General features: G+C 56.0%; 1 protein-coding gene across 1 annotated transcript; it reads right to left on the bottom strand.

The window, feature by feature from the left end:
• Positions 1-12,471: 12,471 nt before the first annotated feature.
• Positions 12,472-25,517, bottom strand: MPZ (myelin protein zero). Its single transcript, XM_007052799.4, is given in 6 exon segments — positions 12,472-14,565; positions 15,157-15,217; positions 16,430-16,565; positions 17,972-18,185; positions 18,294-18,460; positions 25,280-25,517. Coding segments are annotated over 6 exon segments (948 nt in total). The 5' UTR covers positions 25,347-25,517; the 3' UTR covers positions 12,472-14,262.
• Between the last annotated feature and the right edge of the window lie 731 nt (positions 25,518-26,248).

Genomic DNA, 26,248 nt, shown 5'->3' on the forward strand with positions numbered 1-26,248 from the left:
ACTACTTCTTCCAAGTCCCCGCCCTCGCACCACCCCTTCTCCCTGAGTCCCCATCCTCGCACCGCCCCTTCTTCCGAGTCCCCACCCTCGCACCGCCCCTTCTCCCTGAGCCCCTGCCTTCTCACCACTACTTATTCCAAGTCCTCGCCCTCGCACCACCCCTTCTCCCTGAGTCCCCGCCCTCGCACGACCCCTTCTCCCTGAGTCCTCGCCCTCGCACCACCCCTTCTCCCTGAGTCCCCATCCTCGCACCGCCCCTTCTTCCGAGTCCCCACCCTCGCACCGCCCCTTCTTCCTGAGCCCCCGCCTTCTCACCACTACTTATTCCAAGTCCTCGCCCTCGCACCACCCCTTCTCTCTGAGTCCCCGCCCTCGCACGACCCCTTCTCCCTGAGTCCTCGCCCTCGCACCACCCCTTCTCCCTGAGTCCCCGCCCTTGCACCGCCCCTTCTCCCTGAGTCCCCACCCTTGCACCGCCCCTTCTTCCTGAGCCCCCGCCTTTGCACCGCCCCTTCTTCCGAGTCCCTGCCCTTGCACCGCCCCTTCTTCCTAGTCCCTGCCCTTGCACCGCCCCTTCTTCTGAGTCCCCACAGCAGTGCTGCCTCTTCCCCCAAGAACCTCGCCCCCTACTTGCTTCTCTCTGCCCCTCCCACATCCTTGCTCTTATGCATTGGCGCCGACTCCATGGGTGGTCTGGGGCTGGAGCACAGACAGAGATAAAATGGTGAGTACTCAGCACTGACCTGCGGGCCCTGTTGATCAGCTCCTCCCCCCCCCCCCCCACCGAGGATCAGCTGTTCAGTGGCAGGCAGGAGGCACTGGGAGGGAGGGGGAGGAGCGGGGGCAGGAAGAGGCAGAGTGAGAACGGGGCGTGCTTGGGGGAGTGGGCAGAACACGGTGGGAAGAGGTAGGGTGGGGCAGAGAGGGGTGGGGCCTTGAGGGAAGGGGTGGAGCGGGGGTCGGGCCTGGGGCAGAGCAGGGGTTGAGCACTCCTCAAGAAATCAGAAAGTTGGCACCTCCGCCCTTATGGGAGGTAAAAAGTTAAAAGTGGTAGGGCCATGGCCCCCTGGCTCCCCAGGTCTGGCACCCCTGGCTCATGGGTGTGGAAAATCCACGCCGCAGATTGCTGTAGCTATGCTGACCTAAGACCCAGTGTAGACGCAGCTAGGTCGATGGAAGAATGCTTCCATAACTGAACGAGATGATGTTCCTACAGCATGGAAAACCCCTTCCATCACGGCAGGCTGCATCTACGCTATGGGATTAGTTGGCTATGCTGCGATGGTGGTGACATGGCCTCACATATGGCCTGTCCTATCCATCCACACAGCTAAAACTCTCGTCAAGACTCTCATCATCTCCTCTCTCAATTCTACAACATCCTTCTCTCTGGCCTGGAGAAATGGAATCGTGCCCTGCTCAGATCCAGGCAGAATGCAGCGGCAAAGATAATTTTCTATCCCGTCACTTTGACCATGTCACCCCTCTCTTTGCATTTCTTCACTGGCTTCCATTCTCTGTCGCTTCAACCACAAGCTACTTGTCTTCACTTTCAAGGCCCTTCACAGCCTATCCCCGTCCATCTCTCATTCAGTAGAGAAAAATCAACTCCCCGCATCGATGGGCACATGGTTCTAGCCTCCAGGTCCCACTTGTTACATTTTCAAACAAGCCCCTTCATGCTCTCTCCCATGCTGCCCCTCCTGCCTGAGAGAATCTTCCCATAAGTGCCCCCCAAAGTAACCCGTTCTCCTCCTTAAAACCCTTCTTTGCCACCATGCCTAAAAGAAACTTGACAATGGGCAGGCTGCTGATGTACTGAGACTGCTACCAGTTATGCTGACCCGTACTGTCTCCTTGTTGTCCCCCGTCTACCTGTACCTCTTACCTCGGATTCTCTTATTTGATACACAGGGTAGGGGCTCATAGGGTAGGGGCCGTGTTTGTGCAGAGTCTGGCACAGTGGTGTCCTGTCTCTGACTGGAGTTCCTATGAGCTACAATAATAATAATTAATAATAAATAATGATCTCAGCACAACAAATCTGCACAGGCTACAGAATAATAAAACACCTTTTAAAATAGGAGCGTCCACCTCTTATTTAGAGCAGCAGATCCATGAATTCTGAGAGACCCCTCTCTTTTGTGCCCTGCCTCTTCCCTGCCAGCAATGCTGCCCCACTCCTAGGTCTCTGCCCCCCCCTCCCCGCAGGTTGTGAGCCACACTTTCTGTGCCCACCAGCTTCATGCCATGAAGTCCTCTCTTCCAGCTGTGCTGTTGCTCTGAGCTGCATGCGTCGAGAGCGGCTTTCTCCTGGAGTAGCATAACTCCCCACTCGCAGCAGGAAGGGGAGACTGTTATTCCCATTACGCAGGTGGGGAAACTGAGGCACAGAGCAGGGATGTGTCTTGTCCAAGGTCGCACAGAAAGTTGCTTGCAGAGCTGGGAATAGAAGAGCCCAGGAGTCCTGCTTCCCAGTCCGGCCCACAGAGTGAACATTTCCCTTCCAGAGACATGATACAGTAAAGTAGCCCTGCAAAGAGCTACTGTAAACTGTAAAATGTGGAAAGAAAAGGAAGAGGGACCAGACCCTATGATTTATATCTGGGAACTGAAGATACCAGATCCTATGGCCTGGTTAGATAGCACAGCTGGTTTTCGTGGGTGGTAACTGCTGAGTGGAGTCAACAAGCAATCTTGTGTTGGCAGGAGTGCTCAGCTGGAGTGAGGGGGTGGGGTGTGTGAAGAGGGCAGGGGGCTGCAGGAAGCACTTTGTCAATGGAAAATCATGCAGCTCTGACACTTCTAGTCAACAGCAGACGTTTGTGTGTCAGCTGGTACCTCTGTGTGTGTGTGAGGGAGAGAGAAAGGAAGGGGGTGAGGCAGACTCTTTCTGCAGCCCCAGTCTCACCGCACAGACCTGTGAAAACTTCTGTTCTTCTAAGGATATAGCTTTTGGTTTTGCACAAGCAAGAGCCCTTTGGGATGTTACTGATTAAGCCCATTAACAGTCACAGGGAAGCACCAGGGTCAGGGATGCAAGGGGGGCTCCAGCCTGGGAGGGGCGGGTCTGTGTACTAAAGTAGTTTGGTTTCCAATTCACATGCACACACACACACACAAACATGCACAGACACACACAGGTGTGCACACACACACACAGGGTCTGTCTTCAGGGCACAGTTAACTCAAGCTCCCTATGCTCCGATGACTCGTCTCGAGTCAGCCCAGCTCACGTGAGAGCAGCCCCGCTGTGCAGTAACCCTCCAGCTGCTGTGTCCACATTGGTGCTCCTGTGAGGCGCTATGGCTCCTGGGGGCATGTCCCCTGGTTCTTAGCGCTGCTGTGAGCTGCTGCTCTGTGGATTCTTTCCCAGTGAACTAGGGGAGAACTTGTCTGTCCTTGCTGGGCCCATGGGGGAATTGTAGGAAGGTGCTGGAGGACTAGCAGTACTCGAGTGGAGCTGGTCTGCATCCACACTAGAGTGGTTGTGTTAGCAGCTGACTAGTTGTGCCCACGCGAGCTGTCGCCTGTACCGCCGATGGCCCAGCCAGCTCCAGTTAAAAGCAGCACACTCGAGTGAGGGGTTTGTGTGTGTGGACAAGACTCAGGTTAGGGGGAACACCCGCCGGAGAACTCGAGTTAACTCTGCAGTAAAGACAAGTGATTTCAGAGGGACCTGCTCACTCACACACCCAAAGTTAAGCTGAACAGGTTTGTAGGATCAGAGCCTAAGTCACACACACGTGCTCTGGGTCATAGGCCTGCCCTGATCGGCTTGAGGAAAGGGGTGAGTTTTTACCCCACTATCAGGCAGCATGGGGGGAGGAATAGCTCAGTGGTTTGAGCATTGGCCATTTAGGGATCTGGGGCAAAAATTGGGGATTGGTCCTGCTTTGAGCAGGGGGTTGAACTAGATGACCTCCTGAGGTCCCTTCCAACCCTGATATTCTATGGCATGAAGTTAGCACTATGCTGCTCCTAGGGGTAAAGGGCCTTTTTCTTCTGTGTTTTTTCCTTGGGAATATTTTTTAATTTCTCTGTAACGAATTTCTCATGCAGCTCTGAAACCAACCTCCTATATCCTCTGCCGAACCTGCCCTCTGAGAAGGGGAGGCAAATGCACAAACTCTTCCAATTTTTACTTTGTGCAGTTGCAAGAGATGTGAGGCCAGTGCTGCCCACCTCATGTCAGGCCTGTGTTTGCATCTGAGCTAACAGCGGGGAGGATCACAATTATACTAACCCAGCCTCTCAAAGATCTTTTGAAAATGGCCAGTCAACAGCACACGCACCCTGTGATGTTCCCCTCTGGTGTTATCTGGACCAGTGCTCTGCTAGGTCACTCCAGTCCTGGACTCTGGGAGCCAGCCTCACCCTGCTCTGCTGTGAGAACCCCACTCCTGGGCTGTTCACGCACAGCCTCTGGCATGTAAGCTGCTCCTTGGATTGTGCAACCGAATGACACTAGCCAATATCTCTAGTCCCAGACACCCCCCTAGGAACCTCCATTTTGCAGTGTCCAGTTAAGCACACTGGACACTGCAAACCTACATGAGTTTGTCAATTTAACAAAGAAATTGATATGTACCAGGCTTGTTATCCCAAGAGGAGTCTTTTACATGCTTCAAACCAAACGCACTGCTTAGGTAGAATAAACAAACAAACAAACAACATTTATTAACTACAAAGATAAATTTTAAGCGATTATAAGTCAAAGCATAACAAGTCAGATTTGATCAAATGAAATAAAAGCAAAACGCATTTTAAGCTGATCTTAACTCTTTCAGGGCCCTTATAAACTTAGATGCTTCTCACCACAGGCTGGCTGGTTGCCCTTCAGCCAGGCTCTCCCCTTTGATCAGTGCTTCAGTCGCTGGGTGGTCGTGGTGTCTGTGGATGTAGGTGGAAGAGAGAGAACGAGCTTGGCAAACATCTCTCCCTTTTATCATGTTCTTTCTTCCCTCTTGGCTTTGCTCCCCCTGCCCTTCAGAGTCAGGTGAGCATTACCTCATCGCAGACCCAAACTGACCAGAGGAAGGGGGGTGACTCACTTGAGAGTCCAACAGATCCTTTGTTGCTGCTTAGGCCTTTGTTCCTGTGAGGCTGGGCTGGGTTTGTCCCATACATGCCCTGATGAGGTGTGAACTGCCCTTCTGCTCTTGGACAGTTTTTTCCTGGGCTTATTTTAAGCCATGAGGATACATTTTCAGACTCATAACTACACACATGAAATTATAACCTAACTATAACATTACTGTAACAATTACTATAACATCACTGTAACAACCATGCTCAGTGCATCATGAGCCTTCCAAAGACACCCAACATGACAAACTTTGCACTGGATACCACACAATCATTTTATAAGGATGAACATCGGGGTGCAGGGTGTTCCCACAAGGTACAGAGCATCACATACACTAACCCAGCCTTCTGAAAGACGTTTTGAAAATGGCCAGTCAACAGCATATGCAGCCCAGCCCCCAAATGATGCCACTTCACTGTAGGAAGGGGGAAGGGGAACTCCTGGGCCAATGCTAGTTTTCACTGGACAAGAGGGGGTGGGAGAAGGCGAGACTTGTGGTCCTACATGGGCTTCTGATTGGCCCATGTTTATGGGCTGGGGATGTGGCACCTGTCAAAAATGGCATGGTGATGAAAGTTACTGAGGTTTCTCAAGTGAAAGATGGTTCACAGGGAGATGGGGGTTGCCAGAGTGACTCAGAGCATTGGTCCATTGAGTTCAGAGGCTTTTCTTGTGGTCACAGCCTCCTGGGCAGCGGTGGGGGATGGGGGGGCGGAAGCAGTGGCTTCTCCCCTGGGGCTGCCAGCAGAGGTTGGTCCCTGCCTTCCTCTGGAGCCACAAATGCCAGAGGACTAGGCAGCTGGTGTGAATTCCTCACCTTCCCAAGGGTGGTGGGGCTTGGGCTTCTGGCTTCAGACCTGGGGTGGCAGCGCCAGGCTCCAGCCGCAGGGTTTCAGGCTCCATCCCCCAGCTGGGCTCACCTCATCGCCCCTGGCCTCCACTGCCTCCCTACTCACCTCTCCATCCATGGCTTAATTTGTCCCCAGGCTTGCCGGGGCTGTGTAAGTCTGCTGTGAAAAGCGATATTTGTATGTTTTTTAATATAACTTTTCATTGCCTCCCTGCTAGCTAGCAAGTCTACTGCTGTGAAAAGTGATACATACAAATATACAAATATCACTTTTCATAGCAGCAGCCTTACTAGCTAGCAAGTCTAAAAAAAAAAAAAAAGCAGCCAAAAAAGCAAAAGAAACAACAGCAAAAAAGACAAGAATGTGCAAAGCACCTTATTTTGTTTCTATTCTGTTAAGGTCCAGTAAAAAACAGAGACAACTGTACATTATTTTTATTATTAAGTCTGAAAAACAACCCTACATAGATAAATGACAATGATTTGGAAGTGGATATGTGCATATTTATTTGTTTTTCCTAAAGTTAATTAAGTATTTTAGGAAAAATTGTCAGAGTGGCCACCAACAAGAGTTGGTGGCCGTACTCTGAGGCCACCAAAACATTTCTTGTGAGAACCCCTGGTTTAGGATCCGGTCCGTAGACAGCATCAGCTGCTTGAGAGGGAGGTGCCGGAACCCCACAGCAGACAGTGATTGAGTGAACCACCCAGAGGGCGGATTATCCCAAGTCCTGCAGTCCAAGGTTGGCTGAAGGCTGTACCCCAGCAATTACTATTACTGTTATAATACTGGCTGTTCTTGCTACCTAGACAAGTCCAAGTACAAAAGCTTTGTTTTAGGGGTTCAGGTTGGGTAAGTGCGATCCCCTCAACATATACCTTGAGGACAAGTGATGGGTCACCTCTTAGCCAGGCCCTAGTGCCCACACAGTACATTTCCACTGACAGCAACTGCCTGCACACCTTCCCTGGAGCCTTCCTTCTGTCTCCTGTCGATAAGGGAACACCCTCCAACTCACAATCAGCTCCCTGCAATTAGAGCTGGCTGACATTTTTCAGACAAAGAGTTCATTTGCCAGAAAATGCAGTCTCAGGGTGACTGAAACTTTGCAGATTTGGGCAAATCGTTTTGGGGGTAAATAATAATTAAAAAAACTAATTCCCCCCCCAAAAGTCCAAAATTTAGTTTGACTAATTTTTAGAAAAGTGTAAAAATGCACCTGAAAACTAAATGACCCCCTCCCAAAAGTTGCTAGTTGAACAAAATGTTTTATTCAGCCTGAAGCAATTTATTCGTTATATTTTTATTTTTCATTTTTTTTATTTCAGTGAGCAAAACCAAAAGGTTTCAGTTTTGGGTTGACCTGAAATAATTTATTTTATTTTATTTTATTTTATTTTATTTTTCATATCAGCCGCCAAACCAAAAAATAAACTCTTTGCTCAGCAATCCCCACGGTACAATACAAAACAGGAACGACAACCTCAGCAACATGTGCATCTGTGCAGTGTTACTGTCCGTGCAGCAAGCTGGGCTTATGAGGTTGTAATTAAGGCTTTTGGGGAAAACGCAGCTATTCTGAGTAAGGGAAAATTGTGAATATAACAAGAAAGTTGGGGGGGGAATCATCAATAACTTTGCTTAATTACAACCTAATCTCTCCAATGTACGTTCGTGGCTAGTTTGCCATGAGTCATAACTACATGAAAGTGTGAAGGACACAGAGCAGCCTTTGGTTAATAAACAGGGTACAAAAAAGGTGAGCTTCTGCAGACATTTTTTCTTGAAGATCACATTTTAAACAAAATTTAGCTCATAAACTGCGTAAGAGATTTAGTTGAAGAGTCCCAGGAAATTCAGTTTTTACCCACAGCCTAAGTGCCGTAAGTGTAAGGGGACTGTTGCCCCCTTTCTAACATTCAGTGGGGGTGTTTTAGTTGCTAGCTCCCAGTACTCAAAGGGGAAGGGTCGATGGGGAATCAGAAGCCTGAGACTGACAGCCCCCAGGAACAATGGGGAGAGGCCAATGCTCCAGGTCAGCCTGAATGACAGGGCTAGCAGGCTAATCAGGAGTCAGGAGGCCCCGTCCTCTGTGTGAGCTGGATTTGACTGGGTCAGACAGAGTGGGGCTGAGCTAAGGAGAAAGCAGGGGCCCGAGCTGAGTTGGGGAGCAGAGCTGGGCCAGATCCAGAGGGACCAGAAAAGCAGCCCAGGAAGCAGGTCAGTGCTGGGAGCAGAGTCACAGAAGCAGCCTGCGGAGCAGACCTGTCCTGGGAGCAGAGCTGCAGCAACCAGAGGCAGGGGGACCAAAGAAGCAGCCCAGGGAGCTGGAGGCAGGGCAGCAGAGACAGAGTGGTGGAGCTGGGGCTGGCGCAGTCCGGAGCTGGGTGCGGTGAGCAGCTGGGGAGAGCGAGGGGGACCCTGGGCAGCGGGCCCAGCACAGGGAGGCCCTTCAGCCAAGAGGCTCTGCAGGCCAGGCTTGGATTGTAACCCCAACAGGGCAGGGGCAACACTGGGAAGAAGGGTCCTGCCACTTAGAGCCTGAGAGCGTGTGGCCACCACCAGAGCGAGTGTCCAACCCACAGCATCCCTGCAGCACAGCCAGGGCCTGAGAAGGAGGCCTGGGACTTACAAGGAACAGACTGTGAACTGCCATGACGTTCCAGAGACACTGTGATGTTCCCTGCCACAGAGCGGGGTGATGTGTTTCCTTTAACCTTTCCCATTTCCCCTTATTCTTTTTAAAATTAATTGTTGATTAAATAACTTGCATTTGCTTTAAATTGTATGTAATAATCAGTGGGTCAGAGAAGTGCCCAGTGCAGAGAGAGTACCTCGGAGTGGGGACACCCTAGCCCCTGTCCTAGGTGACCGCAGCAGGGTTGGGGGTCGAGCCCCCCAGGAATCCTGGGCCCAGCCTTGTTGGGGTTACGAGGATTCTGCCAGACCGGAGAGTGGAAGGGGAGTCCTCAAGGGCAGGGAGGCCACTGGGTAAAGGGAGTGGGAGCGAGGACCCAGATCCTTTCGCTAGCCCACCTCACCGGGGTCGTGCAGAAGCCAGGAACGTTCCCCACAATAGTGGGACTATTCCCCCGCTTACAGAAGCTTGGGAAAGATACGCTGCATTCTTCATATGAAGCGGAAAGGCTGAATCTCTGCTGTGAGTGAAACCGGAGGCGGCTGCTGCTGCCTTTAAGCTGATGAAGCTCGTCCTTTATCCGTAGAGGCTCATACTTTTAGATCCACAGGCCATAAATTCAGTCCTGGAAAGTGACCCACCCAAGGGGGTTGTTACAAAAACATCCAATGCTTTCTTGAATTCTCTGCTAACTCTTGGCCTCAGTGATAACTTGTGGCAGAGAATTCCAAAGGTTATTGTGCATTGTGAAGTAGTATTTCCCTTTGTTGGTTTAAAATCGGATATCCCTGAACATCCCCTTGTTCTCTGAGGCAGGGTGAAGCTAAGGTACCTGATATGCACAGTGCCCCCTAGGACCTGAGCTCAGGCCTGACCCCAGGAGGAGAGGGCTACTGGCAACACTTCCTACAGCCTTAGACCAGATACTGACCAGCCCCAGCCTGCTGAGATCCGGAGCTGAGACCGCATCCAGTCCTGTAGCAGGCTAAGGTTTTGAAATGAACCTGTTTATGCTAATTAACCTTTTTACAGTAAGCAAGTCTGGCAGGAAGGACAAGGCCCCAGCTCTGGTTAAACCGCTCTGCAGTACCAATAGTGCCGGCCAGCATCCCCCCAGAGAGCCCCGGGAGCCAGGAAAAGCAAGGTGAAGGGTGATGGTGAAGCAGAAATGACCTAGAAAGGTGTCTGCATTTCTCATCCATCCCAGCCAAGTGCTGCCCTGCCTCACCCTGCTTAAATGGCCATTGTGTGACTTTGGGCAGACCACGTACCTCAGTTTCCCAGTCCATACTGATCCATGGCCCTTCAGCATGATCTTTAACTAGAGGCCTCCAATCGTTTTGCTAACCCTAATGAAGCTCTGCAGCACCCCATGAGGAAACTGAGGCACATAGAGAGGATGTGGCGCCCAGTCCTCTGCTCTAACCACTAGCCCCCACTCCCTTTCTATGGGGTGTACATGGCGAATGGGACTCATACCTACTGCAGAGAGTGGGTGATTGGAAGCCTACAGTCCCTGGGACCAGAGCAATTCACCCCTCATGAGCCCAACCTTGCCCCTCTGGGCTGGGCTCCTGAGCAGGTAGGCACCCAGGGAGATTCTCTGTGCAGGGAGAGTATATGAGCCAGCCCCTGGGCCAGGCTCCAGGGGCTGGGCACAGAGCACAGTGGGAGTAGCTCCAGGCGGCAGGAGGCTTGGAAAGGGATTCTTCTGGAGTTTAGGTGTCTCCAGGCCCCCCCCCGCCCTCCGACACATCCCACCCCCCCATCCTGGGGTCAGAGAAGGTCACCCAGCTCAGAGGAACCCAAGCCCACTAGTCACTGGGCTGGAAGCAGAAGTCCCAGGGTGAGGCTCTCTGGCCGGTACTAGGCCTGAGCTCAGCCAGGGTGAACCGAGCAGCCCCTTCTGGCCTTGCACTTGGGGACCCCTGATTCACTGCTGCCCTGCCTGCTGTGCCATTGTGTGCACCAAGGCCCAGTGGGGCAGAGTACTACCAGATCTGGTGCAAATGACTGCACCAGACGCGGGGAATGGAGATGCCATGAACCCAAGGCACACGGCCCCAAGCCCTGGGCTGCAGTGTGCCTATTCACACCCGGGCCCCAGTGCTCGGCTGGGGGCAACGGGTAACGGCAGGGCTGGACATGCCCCCCTCAGGGACTAGGCAGATGTGACATGGGGACCCACAGCAGGAGTGGATGGGGTGAGAGGGTACTGAGGGGCTGCAGTGGCTCTTGCAGGCTGTCCAGTTCCCCCGCTAACCCCACTGTGGGACCAACAGGAGCAGGGTGGGTCAACTGACCTCTTCTTGGCATCATACCCCTCAAACCTGGAAGGAAAAAGCTGCAACTGAGCTTCACCTCATGCTGCTCTCCCCTCCTGTGCATGATGTGGGGGAAGAGTCCTTGTGCATGAAGGGCTCCTTGCCCTGCCCTTCCCATGACCATTGACTATTACTTCCTATGAGCGATGCAACCCCTGTGCCCCTGTTGAAAATGGAAACCCTGGGAGCATCAGCTGGGGCAGTGTCCTGAGTTCCCTGCACAGGGGACTGCCTGGCCCCAAGGGAGTAGTCGGAGCCAGCTGTGAAGGGAGCCAGCACAGACAGATCCTTCCCCATCCGTCTGCCCTGCTACATCCACAGCTGCCTCTCCCAGCCAGCTGTTCAGGCTCCCCCATGGGATTGGGAGGAGAAGACTGGGGATGGGCTCCTTCATGCCCTTGCCTGGGCTCTGCTTGGCTGTGCCAGCCTTCCCCTGCGATATTCTAGCCACAAGTGTTGTGTCCCCCGGAGCCTGGCAGAGATCTGAGCTCAGCAGCTTCTGGCTCCAACTTGTCGCTGAGTTTGTAACTGGCTAACAGCGTGGGTGGCTCGGGAAAGGATTTGTGTCCAGACGCCATTCAGGGAGTAGCCAGGGCAAGTGACCACATGTAGCCCTCGCTGGTGGTTTGGGTGGCATGTCACCAGTTTGGCACAATGATATTTTGCAGGGTAGCTGGGACACCCCGCCCCCGGGGCCCATGGAACTGGCTTGGACATGCTTCCTCCTCCTCCCAGCAACCCATGCAGTGGGGCATCCCATACTGCGCTGCTTGGGTGCTACTCTGTGTGCATGTCCTCTGGGCAGCCCTCACCCTGCTAAGGCACTATGGGATAGCGGCCCAGATTTTCCCAGAATGCCCTGGGCTGGCAGCGTGGGTGGACACAAATCTAGGTGCCATCCTGTTGCGTTGTGACAAAAGCTGCGGTAAGGACACAACTCAATGGCTATCCTGTCCTTGTGGCTGGGCGCTATGCGGGTGTTATCCAGACAGGGCTGCACTCTCAGGGTGGGTGAACAATTCCCAGCACGACACACTGGGCACAGGGTCAGTGAGCCAGCCAGGGAAGGGGACAGAGTCCCAGTGGCACATGATGACAGATCTAGAGGAAAGCCATGTCACATCTGTCTAGACCCTGACTGGGGGAGGGCTCAGGGGACACAGCCCTTGCATCACTGGGTCCAAGTCCAGCCCAAGCTGGTAGCAACCCAAAGTTGTGCCACTGGGTGGCTCATTTGGGCAGCAGCGTGAGCTGGGGTGTTCTTTGGTTTCCTAGGAAATAATTGTCCGTGTCACAAAACTCCAGTGGTGCTAATGGCCAGCTCCAGGGCCTATGTGGGTGAAAGGCAAAATTCCCAGCATGGTGTCAGGCCCTAAAGGGCTCCTTCCAGAGCAGGGAGGCCAAGGACTGAATTCCCTGCTCGCCCCTCTATGGGGTCCCACTCGGGCAGGGCTGAGGCTGTGTGGCATGCTTTTGACTAAGTCAGACGGGCTCCTCTTACCCATGGCTGATCTGTGGCAAAGGCCACTCGACCCACGGCGGGGGATGAGGGATAACAAGCCCAGCCTGTTTGTCTGTCTGTTTGGTCCTAGAAATGTCAGTTTTTATTAAGGGTTTAATGGTGTCTTTGTTGCTCGGGGGAATGTACAGAACGTAGAAAATACACCGCGCTTCACTGGACACACACAGCTGCAGTTTAGTGGTTTAGAACAGCTCCTCATGGACGGACGTTATCTGCACAGCACGTGCACACAGCCTGCCATAGATACTGCTGTATCCACATATACCCAGAGCGACCCACCGGCCTGGCCCCGAGGGCACAGCCAGCCCTGGCTCGTCCTTCGGGGAAGGACAGCCCAGCTTTGGGGCAGAGAGGAGGCCAAGGGAGATGGGGGTCCCAGCAGCAGCCTGGGCAGGGGGTCCTCAGTGTTGTGGCACCTCCTGGTCTTGAGGCAGCATCGCCTCCCCCGGGAGCCTTTGGCTGCTGGCGAGGGGCCCCAGGGGCACAAGGGGGTTACCGAGTCCGTCGTCACGACAGGGGTTAATCCAAAAATGGGCGGGGCAGGAGCGGAGAGACCTGGAGGGAGCGAGGGAGGGAGGGTCACCGTGTGACATCATTTGTGCTCAGTCACATCCCAGGAAGAGACGAGAAAATGGCAAGAAGGGACGAAAGAACAAAAGGGACGAATCCAAGGTAAAAACCCTCCCAGAGGATGAAAACCCCTCCATCACTGAGGGTTTGGAGCCGGGGGACTGGGGGTGTCCCAGGATGGTGTAACTCCCACATGGGCTGTGGGGCAGGGAGCAGGGGCCACGGGGCAGACATCGCAGTGCAGGGGGGTGGGAGGGCAGATGCTGGCAGGCACTGGGGTGGGACTAGCAGGTGCCCCTAGCTGCCCCTGCTCGAGGGAAGCCCCTGGGGAGGCGGGGGTTAAACCATCCTGCTGAATCCCAGAGTCACTGATTGTGTCTTCAAATAAAAAATTACACCTGTGCCCGTGGCGCCGGGCGGGGGAGGGTTTTTTACAGATGTTCACGCAGTGGAAGGTACCGTATGCAGGGGCCTCATGTCAGGGACGAGGGGCCCCGGCTATCCCGTCCTCATGGCTTCCATGTCTCGTCAGGCTCAGCGGCTGCTGGGAGTCCGGTCTCTCAGGCCGGGGCATTGGGCGGCCATTTCTGTGAGGACCCTGTCCAAGGACCACACCCAAATCCTTGTAGGGTCCACCAGACTGAGGGCAGGGGCAGGCCCCGGAGGAGTCGGGGCCAGGGTGAGAGATGCCCCACTGGCAGCACCCTTCTCCCCTGGGGCCATCTCCTCTGCTCTGTCCCAGGCCTTCGTGTCACCCGGCCGGCCTGTGGCCATGTGCGGTGCACGCAGATCCACCAGGGCAGCTCCCACCCTCATCCTCACACAGCCCCAGGGCAGGTGCAACCTGGCACCTCTCGCCAACCAGGCGCCTGCTGATGGGGTTGGCACTGCCCTCACCCTAGCTATCTTAGCAGGGGCGCATGATTCTGCCTGGCAGTGTCTCGCCTGCGGTGCCGGAAGGGGCTGACGCCCCCATCCCGGCTTGTCTTTGGTCTCCTCAAAGCTCCTACATGCTGCCGCTCTGCACTGGGGTTCATGTAACCTCTGCAGATGAGCCTAGAGAAAGGAGCCCGCGCTGGTGTGCCATGGCCTTGCCATGGCCTAGCCCTGCCCCTCAGCCTGACGGACCAGAGAGCAGGCTCTCCGCGGAGCTGTGCGGAGAGGTGAAGCCAGGAGGAGGGGATAGTGGGGCAGGCATCCTGGCCCCCTCCCTCAGAAAGCCTAGGGGGAGGGGCAGGACACCTCTTTCCTCGGTTTGGGGGCGTTCATCATTTTTCCGAGTCCATCTTGATGATGTTCATCAGGGCGTTTTTGAGGCTGTTCTTGCTGGGGGACTTGACGGCGGGTTTGAGGCTGGTGGCCTCAGCCTCGTCCCCCCTCAGTTCCATCTCGATGGTCATGACGACCTTTGAACTGCGGGGGGACTCGGCGCCCGCCTTGGGGGTACCTTCCCTGCCTGCTAACCGCTATTTCTTGTCCTTGCGGGACTCGCCCAGGCCGCCCTTGGATTTCTTCTCGCTGGCCGACTTGGTGCTCCGGCTATGGTCCAGCATGGCATACAGGACAGGGGGCTGTAGGGGGAAGGAAAGCGGTGAGGCTGGCAGCTGCAGTGGGGCAGGGAGGCTGTGGCTGATCGGAAAGCTCCACCCCTGAGTGTGTGGGGAGACACTGGTAGCAAGCGCTGTCAGGGCCGGCTCGGGGCAGTGTGGGGGCCTTAGTGTGCTGAGCCGTTTCCTGGGTCTGTAAGCCTCCTTCCAGCCCCGCTGGCACTCAGGCCGTGAGCCCGTGGGGTGCTAAGGGCAGCTCACAGGATCAGGCCCTAACTTGGGACCTTTCTGTGGGTCCCATTGGCGGCAGCGGGAGATTTACCAGTGACTTGAGGGAGAGCAGGTTACTTCCCTCTCTCCTTCCCAGGGTTGCGCTGTTTTCCTTGTGGGGCTGGAGTGTGAAGCTGGAAGCTGAGATAGGTAGGTTCTAGTCCCGCCTCCTGCTGCCCATGTGTACCTCACTGCTCCTCCCTGGGCCTGTGTTTCCCTGTCTGCAAAGGGGGACCCAGGTGCTTTACTCCCTTTGAAATCTGGGGCTGGCGGTAGCTCTGTTAGTGCTGGCCTATGAGTCTTCCCTCCCCGCTTTCCCCCGCGGTCATGTTCTCTCCTGCTCACCTGGCGGCCTCGTTTTGACGAATCCTTGGCTGACCGCTGCAGTTTGCCTTTCTCCATAGCACTAAATGAGAACAGAAATTGGTCAGCACTGCCTGTAAGACGCCCAATTCATAGATTCCGCAGTCAGAGGGGACCATTGTGACCATCTAATCTGACCTCCTGAATAACACAGACCACAGGACTTCCCTGAATTAATTCCTGTTTGAAGTAGAGCACAGCTTTTAGGAAAACATCCCATCTCAATTTAAAAATGACTAGTGATGGAGAATCCCCCACGACCTTTGGTAAGTTCTTCCAATGGTTAATTACCCTCATTGTTAAAAAATTGCATCTTGTTTCTAGTCTGAATTTGTCTAGCTTCAACTTCCAGCCATTGGATTGTGCTAGACCTTTGCTAGACTGAAGAGCTAGTTATTAAATATTTGTTCTCTATGTAGGTACTTACAGATTGTGATCAAGTCACCCCTTAAGTTTCTCTTTGTTAAGCTAAATAGGTTGAGCTCCTTGAATCTATCATTAGGAGGCAGGTTTTCCAAACCATTAATTGTTCTCATGGCTCTTCTCTTCTGACCCCTCTCCAGTTTGTCAACATGCTTTTTGAATTGTGGACACCTGAAATGGATGCAGGATTCCAGCAGCGGTCACACCAGAAAGGTGAAATAACCGACTGACTCCAACTTGATATTCCCCTGTTGATGTATCCAAGGACTGCAGTGGCCCTTTTGGCCACAGCCTCAAACTGGGAGCCACGACCCCCAAATCATTTGCAGAATCTCCTATCCTGTAAGCATGGCCTGCATTCTTTGCTCCTATGTGTAGACACTGACATTTGGCCATATTCAAATGCAGACTGTTTGCTTGTGTCCACCCTGCCAAGTGATGCAGAGCAGAGCAGGGGCAACTGGATTCTGAACTAGCTGTGGGCTTCCGAAAGGAGCCGCTGTCTTCACACCAGCCTCACCATAGCTTCCCTGCAGATCGCAGCAGGAGCCAGGATGAGCACCCGTCCCCTGGCCCCGCCCTGCCATTACCCATCCCGTGAGCGAATTAGCCACCTGAGCCTTCCCCCTGCAGACACCCTCTAGGGGATGCCAGCCCAACATGCAGCCCCCAGCACAGCTCTTCCCCCCCACCCCAGCCCCAACCCCCCATCCCATCCCAGCGATCTCCCCACCCCACCCCCTGCACAGTGCTCCACCCCATGCTCCATCTCCCAGCCCTCCAGCCCAGCACACGCCATGTCCCTCCAGCACTCTCTCTAAGCCATTCCTACCTGAGTTGCCTCTGCAGCGTTGCCTGCCTCCTTAGCCAGCAATACCTGATGAGATAGCCTATCACCACCACGATGATGACCAACCCCAGCACTCCTCCGATGACGGCCCCCAAGACCACACCGTACCTGGTGGGCACTGTGGAGGAGAGGGACCTGTTACCAAGGCACATGCCCTAGGACTTTGGCTCAACCACCAGATAGAGAGGTTGGAGGCTGGAAGCCCTGCGGGAGGGTCTCCGGCCTGGGTTCTGCAGCAGCTCTGACTAGGGTGGGCCCTCTGGCCTTAAAATCTGTGAAACCCATGGGGTTTTGGCAGGGCCCTCAACATGGTTCCTTAGCCGTATTTATTATCTGTAGTACAATCGCATTGAATGACCCAACTGAGAACAGACCCTCGTTGTGTCAGATGCTGCACAGACACACAGTGTCTCCAGGGAGCTCACAGTCTGAATATACAATGGGTGGGAGGGGAAACTGAGGCATAGCGAAGGGATGGGGCTTGCCTAAGGTCGGTGGCACAGCTGGGATTAGTACACACACAGGAACACCTGGAATGCTGCTCATGCTCAAAGCTGGGGTGGTGGGACAGCCCGAGATACATGGCTCCAGTTCAGACCCCCATGGTACTGCCTGGGGGTGGTTCCTGTGTCACGACTGTGTTAGATGAGTTATTTGGGGGTCTCAGTGCTGCCCCTCGTGGCTGGCAGCAGATTAGCCTGTAGCACAGGGGTGGGCAAACTTTTTGGCCTGAGGGCTGCATTGGGTTTTGGAAATTGTATGGAAGGCCAGTTAGGGGAGGGGGTCGTGGCCCGGTCCACACCTCCTATCCACCCCCCCATTCCCTGACGGCCCCCTGGGACCCCTGCCCCATCCACACACCCCCGCTCCCTGTCCCCTGACCGTCCCCGGACCCCTGCCCCTAACTGCCCCCTGCTACCCCATCCAACCCCTCCTCTCATTCCCGGCCGGGCTCGGCAGCTGTGCTGCCCCAGGACCTCGCAGCCCCGCCGCCCAGAGCATTGCGCCAGCGGCAGAGCGAGCTGAGGCTGCAAGGGAGGGGGGACAGCAGGGGAGGGGCCAGGGGCGAGCCTCCTGGGGCAGGAGCTCAGGGGCTGGGCAAAAGGGTCCCGTGGGCTGGATGTGGCCCGTGGGTTGTAGTTTGCCCACCTCTGCCGTAGCGGCATCAGCCAGCGACTGCAGGACTCCTTGCTAAGGTGTGTTGAGGCAGCCAGGCCTGTGGTGGGATGAGAAATGGGGGGATGGACGAGGGGGCTGCCAGTCTTGCCACTGGCTTAAAACGAGGCCACTTATGGGTCTGAGGGGCAGGCTGGGGTCATGTGTGGGTCGAAGGGGCAGGACAGGACCATGTATGGGTTGAGGGGCAGGGTGGCGCCACATGTGGGTCTGAGGGGTGGGATCAGGTGTGGGGCAACCCAGATAACGAGGGGCAGGCGAGGAGCGTGTTGATGGTGTGACTGGAAGTTATCAGGCTCCCACATCTCAGTGGGGCAGGGCCACGCTCTGAGCTCCTCCCCGATGTACCTTTTTCGAAGACATAGAGGGTGACCTGAGACGACTTGCCGCCAATGTCGGGCGGGTTCTTGACGTCGCAGGTGAAGGTGCCGTTGTCGGTGTAATCCAGGTTGCGGATGATAATGGAGCCGTCTTTGCGGTGTGGGTCCCCCACCCACTCCATGCGATTCTTGAAGGCGCCCACTTCATCGACATAGGGCTGCCCCTTTACGAAGTGGAATATCTGGGGGAAGACACAAGCGAGTGATGAGGATGCGAGCTAAGCCAGGGGCAGAGCCTAGGGGATGGGACGGATGGAAGTAGTGGCCTTCCTGAGCCGCCAGCCTCTTACTGAGATGGTGTCTTTGCCGCTCTCTGGCTGGAACAGCCAGGTGATGGAGATGTCATCGGAGATCCACTCGCTGGACCAGAAGCTGCAGGCGAGGGTGACCTGGGATCCCACCGTGCCATGGACCTCCCGGTGTGTGTAAACGTGGATGGCCCAGGTTGGAGCCAGCACTGCAGGGAGACAAAGCCGAAGAGTCATTCCAGCCCTGCTGCCCAGGAGCAGGTCCGAGCCAGCCCCTGCCCACTGCTGTGTGGGTATGTTAGGCCCCTAGGCACTCTGCCCACATCTGCATGTGTAGGCGGGGAAGGGGCAAAATACCCAGCAATGGAGAGTCCCAGCTAGTAAATGACAATTCTCTCTCCCTTCCAGCCCAGGGAAGCCCTGCCACAGCCCGGGGCTTTGGTGTCTCTGTCTCACAGGGAGCACAGTGGCTTGCCCGAGTTCACGTAGCCAGGTCATGGCATAGCCACGACTGTAGCATGGATAGCCTGGATGCCAGGCTGGTGCTTTAGCCACAATGGGATCCTTCCCCTGTACGTGGAGCCAAAGCGTGGTGCCATGTGTCACACAGCTCCTCTCCTGGCAGGCAGAGGCTGTCCAGGCTGCGCGCAGGCCAGCAGCAGTGGAAGGAGATGTTAGCAGCTCCCATGGGACTCCCTTTTACGATAGCCCCCGTGCCTTGTGCAGTGGTGTAGGGCTATGCCACATGGGGGCACCATCTCCTGTCACTGGTGGCATGCCCGGTGCTGTGCTGGGCATGGAGAGTCTAGGGGGGTTTCCATCCTCAGTGCCAGGTGGGGGTGTTAGCAGAAGCCCTTCGGCAGTGCGGTTGCTCCGACTTCTCTAGAGAGGCTCAGCCAGCCCTGACTCCCAGGTCAGCAGGTGTCTTGCTCCCTCAGGAGTCCGCGTGCCCACCTTGGCACAGCGCTTGCTGGAAACATGCCGGAGCCCCATGCCAGTGCTACCGGCTGAGGGGCAAAGGCCCCTTTGTTCTATTTTGGAGAATACACAAGGGCTGGGCCCTGACACTGGCCCATTGTCCCCACTGTGTATGGCTTTGTTCTGGTCCCCTCCCCTCCGCCCGGCCCAGCTCTGCTGGAGGAGGCTTTGGCGGGCTCACTGGGCTCCGGGTCGGGGGCCAGAACATTGCTGGGCCTGCTGGAGCCACTTGGGTGATACTGAGCTGGCAGCTCAAAGGGGGAATTGTGCTTCAGACAAGCACTTGCCTAGGCTTTTGTCCACCCCCGAGCTGACATTCCTGACAGTGGGGGGAGATTTCCCTGCTGTTCCACCCTGGCTTGGGGCCTCACCCTCTTGCTGGCTTGAGGGGAAATCCTGGGCCAGACAGAGCAGCGGGGGCCAGACACCTCTTAGGAATGTCTGTCCAGCCTGGACCAGTACCACTGGCTAGATGGCCATTCACAGCTGCATCCAGGCCGGGGGATGCCCTGGCTGACACCAGAGGGGCCACTGCCCTCTGTGCCCCGTGTCTCTTCCAGCTCCCTTGTGCAGCCCTGTGAGGGATGGTGCCTCCTGCCCCCACATCAACCCTGAGGTGCTGCCTGGAGGCCAAGGCCGTGCTGTGGCCTGGTCTGGGGCTCATCCTGGCTAGGAGAGGAGCTGCGCTTAGCTGATGCATGCTAGCTAAGCTCCACCTCTCCCCTACTGCAGATGCCAGGTGCCCCTTGTCGCTGGTTTTAACCATGGCTTCTCCTAGGATCTGACTCGACCACCTTCCCTCAGCGAGACGCACCCTGGCGGGGTGGTTTAGAGCCGCTGGGCCCTGTTCGGTGCCTCTGCATGAGCTGGACCCAGCCAGCACTCAGTGTTGCTCCTCTCTCCCGCCACGGGCAGCAGATCCTGTCCGATGGAGCTGGTGGGAGCTGGCAGCTGGTCACAGCCAGGCAGGAGCCATGGCATTTAATGGGCCAAGGATGGGGCAGAAAGAGTCTGTGAAACCAAAGGACCCTCAATTGCTCCCAGGCCACTGCTGTGGGCAGCTGGGCCCGGGAGCCAGGCTGGGCCCCTGGGGCTGGTTGTGGGGAGAGTGGTGCTGCTGTAGCTCCAGATGTCTGAGCTGGAAGGCTGTACTGTGCTCTGGTAACGCAGACACTCCAGTCAGCCACTGGCCTCACCTCACATCACCTGCCCCACCCTGACTAAGGGGGGTCAGACCCTGCACCTCCAGCCCCACTTACACGGATTGGGCAGGCCAGCGCTGTGGGGAAATGCCCCTGTGCAGGGGGGCGCACCAGGCCCATGTCTCCCTTCCCTCCCACAGGGACTGGCTGGAGTGGAAGGATGGCCCCATGGGCAGGGCACTAACATAGGAGACCTGCCTTCAATTCCCTTCCCTGCTATGGGCTCCCTGAATAACCAGTTACTCAGCTCGCGGGGCTTCACTTCCCCTCCTGTCCTCTCCTAGCTCTGGGGGCACGAGCCCTGCCCTGCCTCCCAGGGGGCTGTGAGGAGAAATACACTAATGACTGGGATGTGAAGGGGCCTCGAGAAGCACCCAGCACAGCTGGCTCAGGGCTGGCTGAGACTGGCATTCAGGAAAGCCTCTTATCTGATGCCTCTCCAAGGGAATCCCTTACCCGGTGGGTCGTGGCATCCTACCAAATACAAACTGAGCCATTGGGCCATAGGTCTGGGGGAAGGGCAGAGAATCATCGCAGCTGATGGGTAGAGGAAGCTCTAGGCAGTAAGAGAAGCAGGGACATGTCTGCCAGGTGCGCAGTGCCAGCCTCGTGCTGCTCTCTGTACCACCCAGCCCAGCTCTCCTTGAGTTTGTGCTTTAGGAGCTTTCTGGCAGTAAAACGTCCTTTCCCTGAAGATTGCTGGGTCCTCACAGCTGGCAAGGGGGGGCAGCTAATGATATTCCCCTGTGAGGTAAGGGGACGCAAAGCCAGAGGCAGATGCATGGGGCTGGCTGTGAACTTCCTCTCCAGACGGTGCCACAGAAGGGCCATTTTGGGTCTGAGGAGGGGAGGAGAAGCAAACTCTGCAGCACGGCAGGTGTGCTCTACCTGGGTGCACTAGTGTCCCATCAAAGCGGCAAAGAGTCCTGTGGCACCTTATAGACTAACAGATGTATTGGAGCATGAGCTTTCGTGGGTAAATACCCACTTCGTCGGATGCATAGTGCCCCATGCAGCATGTCAGGTGTGCTCTAGCTGGATGCACTAGTGCCCCATGCAGCACAGAAGGTGTGTTTCTCCCAGGCGTACCTGGAGCCCTCTGTGGCAGAGCAGCTGTGCTAAGTGGGCTCCCTGGCAGCTCAGCAGCAGCAGAGTGGTAATGGGAAGTGCCAGCACACTGCAGTGCTTTAGCAAAATGTGGTGGGTACCAACCAGGTAGCCAGGCCTTTCTGTGCTCAGAGAAATGGCAGCTGCGGATTTAACTCCCCTTTCTGCTTGTGTGCTAGCCATGGACATGAGCAGAGAAAGGTGCCATCAGACTTGCTCAGCACGTGCTAGTGTCTGTGCAGCTGGGCCCCCGGGAGGAGAGGGGGAGAGATGAAAAGAGCAAGCAAGGGGGAGAGGAGAGGGAACAGCCAAGGGATGAGCCACTTGAACCCCAGAGTGCAGGTTCCAGGCTGCCCAGTAGGAGAGAACATGCTGGTTCTGCCCCCCAGCCCCTGACCAATGAGAACCTCCAACACTGCACACGTTAGGGACAAAACCCTTACATCCTCCTGGGAGGCGGTCAGGATCATCACTGCACAGATGGGGAAACTGAGTCACAGGGTGTGTGTGTGTGTGTGTCGGGTGGGAGGGGGTGACTTGCTCCCAAGGCTACAGAGCAGGTCGGTCACCCAGCTCCCTCTGTGATGCTTCAGCTACTGCATTAGGCACAGAGTGGATCACACGGGCTGCCCAGACTGCACTGGCCTCTTAGCTGCTTCCAGTTTGCAGGATGGAAGCTCTGCAAAGCCCAAAGTGAGCCCCCTGTGCCATGGAGGCAGCTCAGACTGGCTGGGAGGATGGGCTTGTGAAGAGGTGAGGCCTGGCCCTCGAATTCACAGTCCCTGAGGTGGTGAAGAGTCTGGCTCTGCGGGCTGTCCTGGCTCCGCTACAGTGCGATTCACCTGTGGGTTGGATTGCAGTGTTTATGTGCAGCTAAACCCCAGGGGAAGTCGTCTCCCTGACATTTGCCATTCCAGGGCCATGGTTTTCAGTGGGTGGGGTTTGGCAGGACCATTCTCCTGATCCAAGGGACAGTGTCGTCTGGGCCAGGAGGCTGTGATGGGTGCATTTCAAAGACTACAATAAATCAGTGGCAAAGCCAGGAATGGAACCCGGGAATTCTGGTGGCAGCTGCCTCCTCTCACCACTAGACCCATTGCCCTGTCCCTTGTGTGGGCATTTTCACCAGTGCACAGTGGCTGTAAATGCTGTCACACCAGCATGGTGGCGCTGTGCACTGGTGTAAACAGCAGCACAAGGGGCAGGACAATGGTGAATTTGCCCTCAAGGACTCACGACAGGTGTAACTCAGCCTAGTGCCAATGGCAGCCCATGGAGCGAGGCTGACTCACATCAGTGGGGGGTCTGGCCCGTTATTCACAAACCCAGGCAGGGACCAAGCTCAGCTAGACATGGGCGAGTTCTCTTCTGCTCTCCACGGCCCGCACCGAAAGGCCAGGAGCTCCTGGTGCCATCTCCAGGCAGGCACTGCTCTGGCAGGACTTCGGGCTGTCAGGACAGGAGGAAAGCAAGGGGTGGGGGGAGGGAGATCTTCCCATATGGGTCTCCCCAACCCCTGCTCCATTGGGAGAGCAAGGAGCACAGGTTCGTTCACATGGTAGCCAGGCTGCAGTCTGAGCCAAAGGGCTTCCAGGAAGCTGGCACTGGAGCCTGGGCTGGCGAAGGAACTAAGGGGCAAGGAACCAATGAGGCTGGTGCCATCCTGTCTGGGATCTGGCCCTGGCCACTGGGCTGCAGCCTGATGCTGCCTTGAGAGACACAGAGCCAAATATCCCCAACTGACCCGAGGAAAAGAGACCCCAAAGGCAAACCCAGCTCTGGGGTAAAGGCAGGAGGTGGCGGTGGGTGTGTTCTGAGGAGCTGCCTGTTGCCACTTCAGGGACATGGTAGGCAGTGTGTTGGGGGCTGGCAGGAGTGCACTGTGGCTCCGCCCTCTGGGGTGTTCTCTGAGTCAGGGGCCTGCCTCTTCCCTGTCCTCCCATCGCCCTGGGAGGAAGATGGGAACTGGGCAGCTAATCCTGATGAAGGAGATGGGATCATAGGAGAAATTGACCTGTGGAACTCACTGCTGCATGAGCTGGCTAGGAAGACACACCCTGTGTCTAGAACCCCACCAGGTTCTGCACTGACTAGGACTGACACGGGCCATTGGGTTAATCAGAGAGAGCAAACTTCATGCTCCAGGGTGTAAACTGATTACGCTGGGGTCAGGAGTGGGTTTTCCCATCACCTTGTGCAAGCCTGCCCAAAGGCCCCGGTACCACAGAAGGCAGGACAGGAGTGGATAGAAACCTGGCTCAGTCCAGTAACATTTATAAATTCATTGATTCCCAGCAGAAGAACTGGTTCTAGCTTCACATATTATTTGTAATATCAGATGACGTGGACCAAGGAGCTGCAGGACATGGGGTTAGATACACCAACGATCTGATCTCATATGGCAGGAGAAGGGATACAAAACTATATGGAGGTACTGTCCATTCTGGCGCAGCAGCTCCAATGCTCTGATAGCTACAGGAGAGGTGCCATGAGAGCCTTGGGACACTGCGCCTGCCATGTCACTGCTGGGGGGGGGGGCAGATTGTTACAGGGATTTAGAAGCCTTGTGGATTTTTAAAAACACCTTGATGCCCACTAGGCACCTAAATACCTTTACCAGTCTGGCCCTGAGAGCCTGCTACAGTCCGGGATGTGTCAGCCTGTTACACCCTCCTCGGACAGACATGGGGTCTGTTACCAGCTTCCAATGAACAGAAATGTGTGCTGATGTGACAATGGCAGCCCCCCCCAGGCCCAGCCGAGGGGCCCAAGAAGAGGGAGAGGGAAGCGCCCCTGCAGCCGCCCCCAGCAGCAAGCGCTCTGAGCAGCCGGATCCTGTCTCTGCCCCACAGGACAGGAGGGAGGTTGGTGGGAAATGCAGTGACAGGAGCCAGGAACCGTCCCATGTGGGAATGCATGGAATGAAACAGGCCAGAGGATTCATCCCAGTGTGCGCCGATACCCCAGCCAGAGGTGGGCTCTTACTTCAGCCCCCAACTGGGGATGGAGGAGGCATCTCCCAGGGCTGGTGCAGGATTCTTCCCTCCTATCTTTGCCCAAGGACTGCAGGGCTCTCTCGACAGATGGGAACCCGATGTGCCAGGGGGTCATTGGCTCAAAGCAACGAGGCAGTTCAAGGATAGAGATGCAGCTGTAATGCTTCAAACAGTCCCTGGAGCCATCCTGCTCCAGCCCCACCTCTGGCTCCTGTGACCCCAGAGACCCCATGAAATGCTCTGTCCACCCAGACCTTCCCCACTAATGTCACCCCCTTGTCTCCAGCTCCCTTGCACACGCCCCTCGTTACAGGGCAGCTGGGTCCCTGGCAGCGCTGAGGAGAGACCCAGAGCTGCATGCAGCTGAGTTCTGTTCCTGTGGCCTGGGAAAAACGTTGGGATCCTCAGGGAGGAAAGTGCAAGGGAAATGCCGGCTGTATGAGCAGCTCCTGGAGCAGCAGCATGAACCTTCCTGCAGAGGGTGCAGGCGCAGCCCAGCCTGCCCTGTTTTCCAGGGGCAGCCACTGCCAGTCTAACAGTCACAAAACTTGTCTCCCCAGCAACCGAACCCCTGGCACTGGGGCTGCTCCACAACAGCCTCTCATCCCCACGTATCTTCTGGTTACCACCGAGACACGCACCTCACAGGGCAGGGCCCACTCCCATCATGTGCCTCGCCACCCCTCCGGTCTCTGTGGGAACAGGGAGAGAACGGCTCACCGCCCCCAGAGGAGAAGTCACTTACCCAGTGCAGAGAACAGGGCAGCGACCAGCACGAGGCTCCCACTCCCCGAAGCGCCCTGGGACCCCATGGCTTCCAGTTACTGTATGACTCCTAGAGGCATGGGCAAGCCAGCAGTGGGGCCAAGAGTTCCTCGCCGAAGGATGGCTGGAGAATGGCCCCGGGGTTTAAAAACAGCCAGTGCTTCGGTGATGCAGGGTCTGCAAAATGCCCGGGCCAATGGGAGCCTGGCATCCGGGGTGGTGGGGGAAAGAGAGAGAGAGAGGAACAAAACTGAAAGGGGGATTTTGTTTGGTGTGTGTGAGTGAGTGGTAAACACGCTGCGGGCACACAGCCACCTTTGTCAGGCAGCATTCTCGGCGGGCGCGTAGGGGCCGCTGCAGCCCCCAGGAGGAATGCAGTGTGAGCCAGAGGGCAGGAGCATGGCAAGCCCTGGCAGTCAGACAGATCTCAGTCCCTGAAACAGCTGGATCCATCGGCGGCAAAGAGCAAAGCGAGGAGCCCTGGGGTAAATCACCTGCCCAGCTCTATTTTCAACCCTGAGCACCTCCGCTCCTCTTTGCTGCTGTGCCACATGCAGGGCTGGCAGGCAGGACACACTGCCCCGGTCCCCCTGCCTCTCCAGGGGGCTTCCCTCTCGGGGGGGCGCATCACAGCCCCGCCATACAAAGTGCTGAAAAGACAAGCAAGCAGCCACTCTGAGCTCCCTGAGCTGGTAAAGGCAGTTTACACTGGGCATGAGCCCTGAGCCGCCAGCTGGGCTCTCGTTGTACTGCCCGGGAGTTCATGCTCTGCCTTCCCCCTGCCCCGTAGATCCCGTAGGCCCCTGGTGCTAGGAGGCCCCCGCACTGGAATGTGGCTCCTAACGTGGGTGAAGATTCCATGACGAGTCCCGAGGATGGTGCAAGGGCCTCGCTGTCATCGTCTGCAGGAGGCCTGGCCTAGCACGTCCTCAGGCCAGGCTGAAGGTGC

This window comes from Chelonia mydas, chromosome 24, assembly GCF_015237465.2.
Source record: "Chelonia mydas isolate rCheMyd1 chromosome 24, rCheMyd1.pri.v2, whole genome shotgun sequence".
NCBI lineage: Eukaryota > Metazoa > Chordata > Testudines > Cheloniidae > Chelonia > Chelonia mydas.